Source organism: Lolium rigidum, chromosome 1, assembly GCF_022539505.1.
Source record: "Lolium rigidum isolate FL_2022 chromosome 1, APGP_CSIRO_Lrig_0.1, whole genome shotgun sequence".
Classification (NCBI taxonomy): domain Eukaryota; kingdom Viridiplantae; phylum Streptophyta; class Magnoliopsida; order Poales; family Poaceae; genus Lolium; species Lolium rigidum.
The window spans coordinates 243761353-243773593 of NC_061508.1; the positions used below are offsets into that span (position 1 = coordinate 243761353).

General features: G+C 48.2%; 1 protein-coding gene across 1 annotated transcript; it reads right to left on the bottom strand.

Annotated features, from left to right (window-relative positions):
* Positions 1-6744: 6744 nt before the first annotated feature.
* Positions 6745-8621, bottom strand: LOC124683420 (cytochrome P450 94B3-like). Its single transcript, XM_047217932.1, has one exon. The coding sequence runs from the start codon at positions 8596-8598 to the stop codon at positions 6904-6906; it is 1695 nt and encodes a 564-aa protein (XP_047073888.1). The 5' UTR covers positions 8599-8621; the 3' UTR covers positions 6745-6903.
* Between the last annotated feature and the right edge of the window lie 3620 nt (positions 8622-12241).

Below are 12241 nucleotides of genomic sequence, written 5' to 3' on the forward strand. Positions count from 1 at the left end.
GGGAAGTGGAGACTCCCCTTGCAGCGTGTGTTGATCTCCCCGGCAACGGCGCGCCGTAAATTTGCTTGATGCGTGTAGTTGACACGTCCGTTGGGAACCCCAAGAGGAAGGTGTGATGCGCACAGTGGCAAGTTTCCTCGATAAGAAACCAAGGTTTAATCAAACCGGTAGGAGTCAAGAAGCACGTTGAAGGTTGATGGCGGCGGGATGTAGTGCGGCGCAACACCGAGATTCCGGCGCCAACGTGGAACTCGCACAACACAACCAAAGTACTTTGCCCCAACGAAACGAGTGAGGTTGTCAATCTCACCGGCTTGCTGTAACAAAGGGTTAACCGTATTGTGTGGAAGATGATTGTTTGCAAGAAAACAAGTAAAGAACAAGTATTGCAGCAGATTTGTATTTCAAGTATAAAAGAATGGACCGGGGTCCACAGTTCACTAGAGGTGTCTCTCCCATAAGATAAAAGCATGTTGGGTGAACAAATTACAGTCGGGCAATTGAAAAATAGAGAGGGCATAACAATGCACATACATGTCATGATAAATATAGTGAGATTTAATTGGGCATTACGACAAAGTACATAGACCGCCATCCAGCTGCATCTATGCCTAAAAAGTCCACCTTCAGGTTATCATCCGAACCCCCTCCAGTATTAAGTTGCTAAACAACAGACAATTGCATTAAGTATTGCGCGTAATGTAATCAATAACTACATCCTCGGACATAGCATCAATGTTTTATCCCTAGTGGCAACAGCACATCCATAACCTTAGGGGTTTCTGTCACTCCCAGATTCACGGAGACATGAACCCACTATCGAGCATAAATACTCCCTCTTGGAGTTACTAGCATCAACTTGGCCGGAGCCTCTACTAATAACGGAGAGCATGCAAGATCATAAACAACACATAGGTAATAACTTGATAATTAACATAACATAGTATTCTCTATCCATCGGATCCCGACAAACACAACATATAGCATTACGAGATAGATGATCTTGATCATGTTAGGCAGCTCACAAGATCCAACAATGAAGCACAATGAGGAGAAGACAACCATCTAGCTACTGCTATGGACCCATAGTCCAGGGGTGAACTACTCACTCATCACTCCGGAGGCGACCATGGCGGTGAAGAGTCCTCCGGGAGATGAATGCCCTCTCCGGCAGGGTGCCGGAGGAGATCTCCAGAATCCCCGAGATGGGATTGGCGGCGGCGGCGTCTCCGGAAGGTTTTCCGTATCGTGGCTCTCGGTGCGGGGGTTTCGCGACGGAGGCTTTAAGTAGGCGGAAGGGCAACGTGGGGGCCACACGAGGGCCCCACGCCACAGGTCGGCGCGGCCGGGGCCTCGGGCCGCGCCGCCCTATGGTGGCGGCGCCTCGTGGCCCCACTTCGACTCCTCTTCGGTCTTCCGGAAGCTTCGTGGCAAAATAGGACCACGGGCGTTGATTTCGTCCAATTCCGAGAATATTTCAGTTACTAGGATTTCTGAAACCAAAAACAGCAGAGAACAAGCAACTAGCTCTTCGGCATCTTGTTAATTGGTTAGTTCCAGAAAATGCACGAATATGACATAAAGTGTGCATAAAACATGTAGATATCATCAATAATATGGCATGGAACATAAGAAATTATCGATACGTCGGAGACGTATCACACCGCTAGTGATCTGTGGACCCCGGTCCTATTCTTTACATCTGAAATACAAACTGCTGCAATTGTTCTTTACTGTTCTTCGCAAACAACCATCATCATCCACACTATACATCTAATCCTTTGTTTACAGCAAGCCGGTGAGATTGACAACCTCGCTGTTACGTTGGGGCAAAGTTCCGTGATTGTGTTGTGCGGGTTCCACGTTGGCGCCGGAATCCCCGGTGTTGCGCCGCACTACACTCCTCCGCCATCAACCTTCAACGTGCTTCTTGACTCCTACTCGGTTCGATAAACCTTGGTTTCTTACTGAGGGAAACTTGCTGTTGTACGCATCACACCTTCCACTTGGGGTTCCCAACGGGCGTGTGCTTTATGCGTCATCAAGCTAAATTTCTGGCGCCGTTGCCGGGGAACTGAAGAAAAGCTACACCACAAAGATTTCTAACTCCCACGTCAACTACACGCCAGCATCCATGAGATAAATATGTTGAAGTTGAAAGCAACCGCTGAAACTTACATCTTCCTTTGTGTTGCTTCAAAGCTTTTTACTTTGAATCTATTGCTTTATGAGTAACTCTTATGCAAGTCTTATTGATGCTTGTCTTGAAAGTACTATTCATGAAAAGTCTTTGCTATATGATTCATTTGTTTACTCATTATCTTTGCCATTGCTTCGAATCGCTGCATTCATCTCATATGCTTTACAATAGTATTGATCAAGATTATGATGGCATGTCACTTAAGAAATTATCTTTGTTATCGTTTACCTACTCGAGGGCGAGTAGGAACTAAGCTTGGGGATGCTTGATACGTCTCAAACGTATCTATAATTTCTTATGTTCCATGCTACTTTTATGATGATACTCACATGTTTTATACACATTATATGTCATTATTATGCATTTTCCGGCACTAACCTATTGACGAGATGCCGAAGAGCCGCTTGTTGTTTTCTCGCTGTTTTTGGTTTCAGAAATCCTACAAAGGAAATATTCTCGGAATTGGATGAAATCAACGCCCAGGGTCTTATTTTTCCACGAATCTTCCAGAAGACCGAGGGAGATACGAAGTGGGGCCACGGGGCGCCGCCACACTAGGGCGGCGCGGCCTAAGGGGGCCCGCGCGACCCTAGCGTGTGGGGCCCCCGTGACTCCTCCGACTCCGCCCTTCCGCCTACTTAAAGCCTTCATCGCGAATACCCCAGTATCGAGAGCCACGATACAGAAAACCTTCCAGAGACGCCGCCGCCGCCAATCCCATCTCGGGGGATTCAGGAGATTGCCTCCGGCACCCTGCCGGAGAGGGGAATCATCTCCCGGAGGTCTCTTCATCGCCATGATCGCCTCCGGATCGATGTGTGAGTAGTTCACCCCTGGACTATGGGTCCATAGCATTAGCTAGATGGTTGTCTTCTCCTCATTGTGCTATCATGTTAGATCTTGTGAGCTGCCTATCATGATCAAGATCATCTATTTGTAATGCTACATGTTGTGTTTATTGGGATCCGATGAATATTGAATACTATGTCAAGTTTATTATTAATCTATCATATATGTTGTTTATGTTCTTGCATGCTCTCCGTTGCTAGTAGAGGCTCTGGCCAAGTTGATACTTGTGACTCCAAGATGGAGTATTTATGCTCGGTAGTGGGTTCATGCCTCCATTGAATCCGGACAGTGTGACGGAAAGTTCTAAGATTGTGGATGTGCTTGTTGCCACTAAGGATAAAACATCGATGCTTTGTCTAAGGATATTTGTGTTGATTACATTACGCACCATACTTAATGCAATTGTCTCGTTGTTTGCAACTTAATACTGGAGGGGGTTCGGATGATAACCTGAAGGTGGACTTTTTAGGCATAGATGCATGCTGGATAGCGGTCTATGTACTTTGTCGTAATGCCCTAATTAAATCTCATAGTACTCATCGTGATATATGTATGTGCATTGTTATGCCTTCTTTATTTGTCAATTGTCCAACTGTAATTTGTTCACCCAACATCCATTTATCTTATGGGAGAGACACCACTAGTGAACTGTGGACCCCGGTCCAATTCTTTACATCTAAAATACAATCTACTGCAATTGTTCGTTACTGTTCTTCGCAAACAAACATCATCATCCACACTATACATCTAATCCTTTGTTTACAGCAAGCCGGTGAGATTGACAACCTTACTGTTACATTGGGGCAAAGTACTTTGATTGTGTTGTGCAGGTTCCACGTTGGCGCCGGAATCCCTGGTGTTGCGCCGCACTACACTCCGCCACCAACAACCTTCACATGTTCCTTGACTCCTACTGGTTCGATAACCTTGGTTTCTTATTGAGGGAAACTTACTGTTGTGCGCATCACACCTTCCTCTTGGGGTTCCCAACGGACGTGTCAACTACACGCAGCAGGGGGTGCTCCCAAACGCAAAACCGATCTCCGTGACGCTATATAAGGAGGGGAAACCCTAGCTGCCATCACAAACTCCATCACATATTCACACGACAGAGCCCTGCAGCCGTGCCAACTCTATTGATAGTTCTTCATTACCACCACCATCAAGGCATCCAAGGAAGAGGAGGAAAATGAGGCACCGCCACGAAGCACCGGGTGTTGGTCCTAGGCCGTGCACGCTGCCATCATCACCATCTCCATCAACGCCTGCATCTCTCTTCTTAGCATGTGTATTTGTAAGATTGAACATGGTTGTGATCTTAATGATATATTCATCTATGTTTTATAATCCATCCATGTGTGATTGATTGATCTGGTTCTAGGTTGAGGTATGATATCGTATGTTGAGTTAGAATATGTGTGTTGTTGATCTAGTATTCATGTACATGGATTACAAAGATGATTTCACGAGATCTTTTTGTCTGGAAGGTTAATTTTGCCTTGCGAGTGAAAGTGGGAGAATTATGCATAGTGCACACATGAGTGATAGCCTGGTAATCAAGAGGAGAACGTTTATTTGTCCAAGTAATCTCTTGTATAATAGTGGATCACACATAATCGCCCCTCTAGTACTAGTGATACCGAAGGCCTAGAGACCACCTTTCATTCTATTCAACCCTACAACTACAACCCCCTCATCAAACCCATAACAACTTATAGAATAGGCTATTTCAAAAAAAAAAAACCACAGTTCGGGTGTGAAACGTAGCTGCGTCTTGTGACAACGTAGTTGCAGGGAATAGTGGTTTCCAAGGATCAAATCAAAGCTATTTCATGATAAAATATACTTCGGGAGATACTTCTTGTGAAATACTACGATAACCCCATTATAAAATAGTTACATGTTAGCAACCGTGATTCCCCAATGGATCTCAAACAACTAATGTACTCCCCTTGCTGTCACCGGATTTCACGACGTAGCTATACATCACCACTCCTCTAACTCCATTACCTTTGTCGATCCTTGGGGCATTGGGTACCTGTCAAGTCTTTAGACCGAGGAAAGAGACAAAGAGAAAAATATAAATCTAGATTCAATCACGAACACAATAATCCCATATCAAAAGATGCACATATTTCTGCAAGGCTATGCCTCAACCCTCAGCATGTGAGGACTACTCACACCTGATGAGATTAATAATCATAAACATTGTATAGAAATTCTTGAGAGTAGTAACAAATAATCTTAAAATATCGCCAATCGAGATCTAGATTTCAGGCATTGGACTATGGCAATGATGGAAATGGAGATGGAGATGGAGGTGCGGCTACGGTGATGTATTCTCTCTCTGTTCTGTAGCCTCTCTTTTTGCGGCGGCTATATTGCGAATCTAATATAGGCCCCTTCATGAAAGTTGCGTGGTTTGACCATGCAAAGGCGGTGGCACATGGTACGGCGACAGGGTACGGATGCGTCTGCCCGTACCGACGGTCGTTAATGTGTTTGAACCTTTTCTTTGTGGCCTCTTAAATTTGGGTATATTGGCAACTTGTAGAACTTCATTAATTATCCTTGATTTCTTCATATAAGTTTCCATTCCTATTGGAGGGCATACGGGGTGAATGGCTGGGCGATGGCACCTCCCTATAATCGTATTTGCGCTGGCGTGGACAAAAAAAAAAAAAAGCTCTGCCGATTGGGGGAGAAGTGGAGATGCTCTAATTAACCCCCTCAACACCATGGTCTTTACACAACAAACTTCCAAATGTTCTTGATAGCTATAATTCGTAACCACACATCGCTAAGAACAAGTCCACCATCCGACTAGTAAAATACAGCGCCGTACCTTCCAAATAAAAAAAGTACAATCCTGGCATCTTGTCCTGCTCATCGGAACTAGAAAGGAACTTTCCCTCGGTGTGAAAGCCAGGCGGCAGGATGACACTAGGCATCGATATATTATGCACGTGGTCCATGACTCATCGAACTGGCGGAATATTATTTTTCCCCGGAAACTAGCCCAAAACCTTTTCTCCGGCCCGGCATGTTGATCTTTCAGCAGCGTTTAATTTCCCACTCCTGCAACCGATAGCTACGTGCACTAGACCGGACATCGTCTTCCACCTAACTTCATCCAGCCTAAAACCCACATGCTCCTCATTGATGCCACTATCTTAACAAGAAACCAAACCACACACACTTTCTAAACACACATCAGCCCGGCGACGACCTCTACATATCCAACATGTGCGCATGACTAAAAACAGACATGACACTTTATTTTCCTGGGGAAAAACTGTCAACAAACATGTGGATTTTTCATTAAAGTACATCTAACAATTGGACAGTTCCGTTCCGGGACCAATTTTCGGTCCTGAGGTCACCCCAATTTTCTGCAATTTTTGTCGTTGGCTTAGTCAGAGCGTCCGATAGTTTGTCTGGATGCGATGGAGTCGCAACCAGATGAGAAATGCTTTTACTCAAAAGGCTATGCGCACGTTTGTGCCACCGATTTTCTGCTTTAAGATTTGTGCCACACTGTTCATCAAATTCTATCGAGATTCATTGTGTTTCAACATGGTCAGATTAAACCGATACGAGGCCACGTGCACGGAACAATCCCTAGGTTACGACGAACACCTCACTGTTTGTATCTGGTCAGAAATCACAAAATTCCATTGGAATCGCAATCTTTCATTATTTGTGTGAGGCAATTGCATTTCTGTGTGTGTATATCCGTTTGATATGGACAATTACAAAAGTGCATGCATGTACAGCTACAAGAGAATAATATAGTGTACCCGCACAGTACATATTCTTTGCTATTTGTACACGAGGGCTATACCACTGGATACTTAATGGGTTTTTCCAGCTGTCGTTGCTGCGTCATGCGTGCCGTGGCGTGCGTCCTCCGCCCTCCTCCTCACCGTCACGTTGAGCCCGCCGGCCATGTGAGAGGTCAGCAGCGGCAGGAACACCGGCGTGCGGCCCTCGTCCACGGGCCGCAGATCGAACCGCCGGAGCACGGCGCAGGCCACGAACTTCATCTGCGCGAAAGCCATCTCCCTGCCCAGGCACGTCCGCGGCCCGCCCTGGAACACCGGGTACTTGAAGGGGGACACGCCGCCGGCCATGCCGTCGGACGGCAGCGCCAGCCACCGATCGAGGCTGAAATCGGCCGCGTCGGAACCCCAGATGGCCTCCATCCTCCCCATGCCGTACTGGAAGTAGGTGACCCGATCGCCGGCCCCCACGCGGGTGCCGTCCGGCAGCACGTCCGCCGCTGCCGCGTGCTTCGAGTCCCACGCCACCGGAGGGTACAGCCGCATCGTCTCGCTCAGCGCGGCGTGGAGCACCCGCATCCTGCGGAAGTCGTCCAGGTCGAAGCCTTCCCCGGCGTTGCTGCTGCTGCTGCTGCCTTGTAGTTGTTGCCTCATGCTCGTGATCTCATCCAAGACATCCCGCTCGACGTCGCGGTGGCGCATGAGCAGCCAGAAGAACCAGGTCAGCGCCGACGACGTCGTGTCGCGGCCGGCCATGATGAAGCTGATCACCATGTCCCGGATCTCCTCGTCGGCGTAGCCGCATTCGATCATCCGCGACAGTAGGTCGTTCCTCGCGCCGTTGACCAGGAACCGTTCCTTCTTGCGGCTCCGGATGAGGTCCATGACGGCTTCGTGGATCACCTTGACCTCCTCCCGCAGCCGCCGCTCCGAGCCGATGTCCAGCGCGCGCTTGATCTTCCACACGGCGGCCACCGGCGCGGCGCCCCGCCTGGCGATGATCCCGGCGGCCGCGTCGAAAGCGGTTGCCAGCCTCGGCGCCGGCAATGCCGGGTCAAGGCATCCTGGGTCAACGCCCAGCGAGACACGGCAGATGACGTCGAAGGCGAACCGGCGGAGGACATCCTGCATGTCCACGGCACCGCCGCCCGGCTCCGCGGCCGCCTCCAGCGCCGGCACGAGGCGGTCGAGCGCCTCGGCCTCGAGCACGGCGATCTCCAGCTCCCGGAGCGTGCGCGCCGAGAACTCGTGGCTCACCAGCTTCCGCTGCGCGGACCACATCTCGCCGTCGACGTTGAAGATGCCCTTGCCGAGCAGGTCGCCGAGCACGTCGGTGAAGGGCTTCCCCTTTGGGTAGTTGGCGAAGTTGCCCTTGAGGATGTGCTCAACGTTGACCGGGTTCGCCGTTACCACGGTTCGCCGCGCGCCCAGCCGGTCAACGACGATCGTCTGCGTCGGCGAGGCCGACAGCATCTGGGTGTACCAGTCGAGGAGCCGCCGCCGGTTCTCGTAGAAGGCAACCAGGCAGCCGATCACCGGGTAGCTTCTTGGCCCATGCACAGGGCTGCTAGACCTAAATCGAAGAGAGTATAGCAGGAGCAGGAGGCAGCATCCGACAAACTGAAAGAACATCATGTAACTTCCAGGTATCATGCTGTAGGCTGGATTTACTGATTCTAGTGAGAGAGGGGAGGTAGAGGATGGGTGTGGGACAATACACAGTGATCGGCGACATATATATACACATCTGCATACGTCTAGATACATATATTTGGGTGCGAGGTCGGCAGGGGCGCCATTGGAGTCCATGCCTGCTCTCGGTCTGGGGGTCATTTTAAATACACACGTTTAAGTGGAGGGAAGGAGCCTCCATTAATTTCCTTGTTTTGGCTCATGAGCAAAGCAATTCCAAATTATACTATTACTTGTAAGAAAATAGCACTTCCTAGTATATTAAAACATTTGCGACTATTCCTTAGTTGCCCTTTTTCTTCTGCTTATAGAGCTTTAAGTATCATTGAGTGTTGGACTTTCATACTCCAACCGGTTATATTGTAAGGTTTTTTTAGACGGTAGGCAGATGAGCCCAGCTTTAAATTAATAAAACCACACACGGCATAATCCATACAAACAACAACACGACACAGAAAACGATAGTTCTAGGGGGCCAAGACCCATCAACCTACAACACTCGGAAAAACCACCGTCAATCCGTGCAACAAGACATACGTCTAGGGTCCTGGCGCCACACAACCACACATAGATGGATACAACTCGTGACGACTAGCACTCTCGATGCTCCACATGTAGCGCCCGGATCCAGCTAATCTTCACGTCCAGCACCACGCGATCCTGCAGCCTAGCCACTGGTTTCCATAGCTGCAAGTACATGGATAGTTTATAGAGATTGTCAGCTAGTTGGAAGGGAATTTTCATTCAATCGCGAACTTATTCTGGATGTTCCATAAGGACCATAAGAGAGTAGCAAAATAGATCGAAATAACCCGCTTCGACTGGCCAGATTGCCTATCGAGAAATCTAAATACATCAGCAATCTAAATACATCCGCAGTGCATGTGGGATTCCAAGCGCCCCCAAGTAGTTCACGGACAGCGCTCCACATGAACTTGGCCAAAGGGCAGGAAAAAAAAGATATGGTTTGTATCCTCCCACTCGTCACACAAGGCGCATCTCCCCAAAGAAGGACCATGACGGTTACGTATGTTGTCATTGGACGGAAGCCGCTTCTGAACAAGTTGCCAGAGGAAAACCTAGATCTTCATAGGGACAGACACCCTCCATAAATCGATGAAGTGTTTTGTAGGGGTTCACTGGCACAGTTTCTTGTAGAAAGAGCGAACGGAGAACTTTTCCGAAGTTTCCAACGCCCAAGTAATGCGGTCAGGCTCCGGCGTAAGCTGGCAGACCCCAATCTCTCGCATCAGCTCAGGCCTGTCGCCAACACCTCGTGTCAAAGGGCTTGTTTCAGCGGGATACACCAGGAGTCACCCGCAAACGTGCGAGCGATCGAGCACACAGGTTCGGTTGCCAGCGCAAAGATGGAGGGGAAACGGTCCTTCAGGGGCCTGAACCCTGCCACCAGTCCAACCACAGCATGGTAGACATCCCGCTACAAACCTGGTGTTTTACCCCATAGAAAAATACCGATTTCACCTTTTGAATGGCATTCCAGAACTGGGACCCATTGCGATGTGAGTTCACGAGGATATCTTTGGATTGTAGGTATTTGTTCCTAAGGATATCCGCCCATAGACCCTGCTGAATGGATCGTAGCGAACAAGCGGTGGGGGGGGGTGAATGGTTGCTACGTCAAGTTTTAGTATTTTTCAATTTTAGCGGTGCGGAAGGTAAAGGTGATTTCTTTAGTGGTGTTGGTGTTCCTACAATGATCCTAGAACAAGTGCAACAAGCAAAGGAACAAGCAAGATAGTAAGAGTAAGGAGCGAGACAACCGGATGGCGCGGAGACGAGGCGAGGTTTGTTTCCCACAGTTCCTCTCACAAAAGAGAGTACATCTGCGTTGAGGAGGTGCTAGCCTCACACAAGAGACTAGGCGGCCACACCACGAAGGAAGGCCTCACCTTCTTCCTCAAGAGAGCTCCACAAAGGGGCTCCCCCTTCTCCACTAAGACACCGGTCGAGGCGGTGATTCCTTCACAAGGTTGGGGCGAGCTTCACACCACAAGGAGACTCCCAACAACCTATGGGGCTAGCACAACACCAAGCTAGCCTCCATAGGTGCACTTCCTCCAAGATCCCACCATGGGAACCCTATAACCAAGATCCACTAAGGAGTAGCAAGTATTGGTGAAATCTCTCTTGGTAGAACTATAGATCGGGGTCTCCTCCACCACTCCTCAAAATTTGGGCAAGATTAGTTGGATGGTTGGGGAGATCCTCAAGGTTTAAGCTCAGCAACAATGGAGGAGAGAGAGAGAGGAGAGATAAAAACGAGCTAGGGAAGAAGAGGCCTTTTTATAGGTCTCCTCAAATCCAACCGTTATGTCCAGTTTTTGCCTAAGCGGTACTACCGCTTTGGGTAAGCGGTACTACCGCTCTGAGTTCGAAATCCCACATATCTTGTCCACGTGGACACTGAGCAGTACTACCGCTCGCGGTACCGCTCAAGGTACCGCAATAGGGTCCAAACCTTACAGGACTCAAAGCGGCACCGGAGTGGTACTGAAGCAGTACTGCCGTAACTAGTTACGGTACCTGGGCGGTACCATGGGCGGTACTACTGCTCCAGGTACCGCAGAGGTACCGTAACTCGTACTGTGGGTCAAATCCAGCGCAGAACTACAGAGCGGTACCGTGGGCGGTACTAGTAGGGGTAGCGGTACTACCGCTACTAGTACCGGTAGTACCGGTCTGGCAAAAACTGGTTTTCTCCCCTTTTTCTCTCCAGCCATGTCACCTCGCGATACACACACAAAACCAGAAAACCTATAAGCTACGCTTCAGTCCTCCGATCTTGACGTGTCCAGCGAGGTCACCATGCACTTGCAAATCTAACAATGATACTCAAGGCATACGGTGAGATTACTCAAGTGTTGTCATCAAACACACAAAACCCGGGGTTTAGACTTTGCTCTTTCAATCTCCCCCTTTTTGGTGTTTGATGACAACACAAGACTTTTCAAAAGTATATGATATTATGTTGAGATTCTTAGATTTGCAAAAGCTCGACGGAGCTCCCCCTAAACATGTGCATATTTTGAATATGTATTTGAATACAAATACACACGTCCTAGAGGCATAACTCCCCCTAGATTTTACAAACCAAGAACATATGCAACAAGGATACAAGATCATGTTCAAATAACATATGCGCAATATGGAGGCACCACAAGATCATGCAAGGAGTTTTGGGTGAAGTTATCATACCTTTGCCTTGAGAATACCAAAACTCACCGTAAGAAGCCTCCATAGAGTTGATGTAGCCACAAGAAAAGATAAACAACGAGAATCAAAAGGCTACAAACAACAAAGGTCTCCATGCAAAAACCCATCTGAATAAGAACTTCTCCCCCTTTGGCATCCGAACACCAAAAAGGATGGTAAGGAAACTATAAGGATGGTAAGAGAGAACATACAACCAAGCTTGCAAAAACCAAAGGGAAACAAAGCTTGAGTGAGACTCTCCAAGAACATGGAGAAAAATATAACAAGGAAAAGGAAGGACAAAAAGAAAGGCACAAAGAAACACAAAGAACCGAAAAACTCCTCAAGGAGGAGGTTGGTGGCCGAAGCCACCGTGTAAGAGTATAGTAGTGTGAGGTCGCGTAGATGTATCTAGGACTCACTACTAAAACTCAACATGAAGCTCATTAGTCACTTATTTGACAAATAGCATATGTTTTGGATTTCTTTATGCATTATGGGGAGG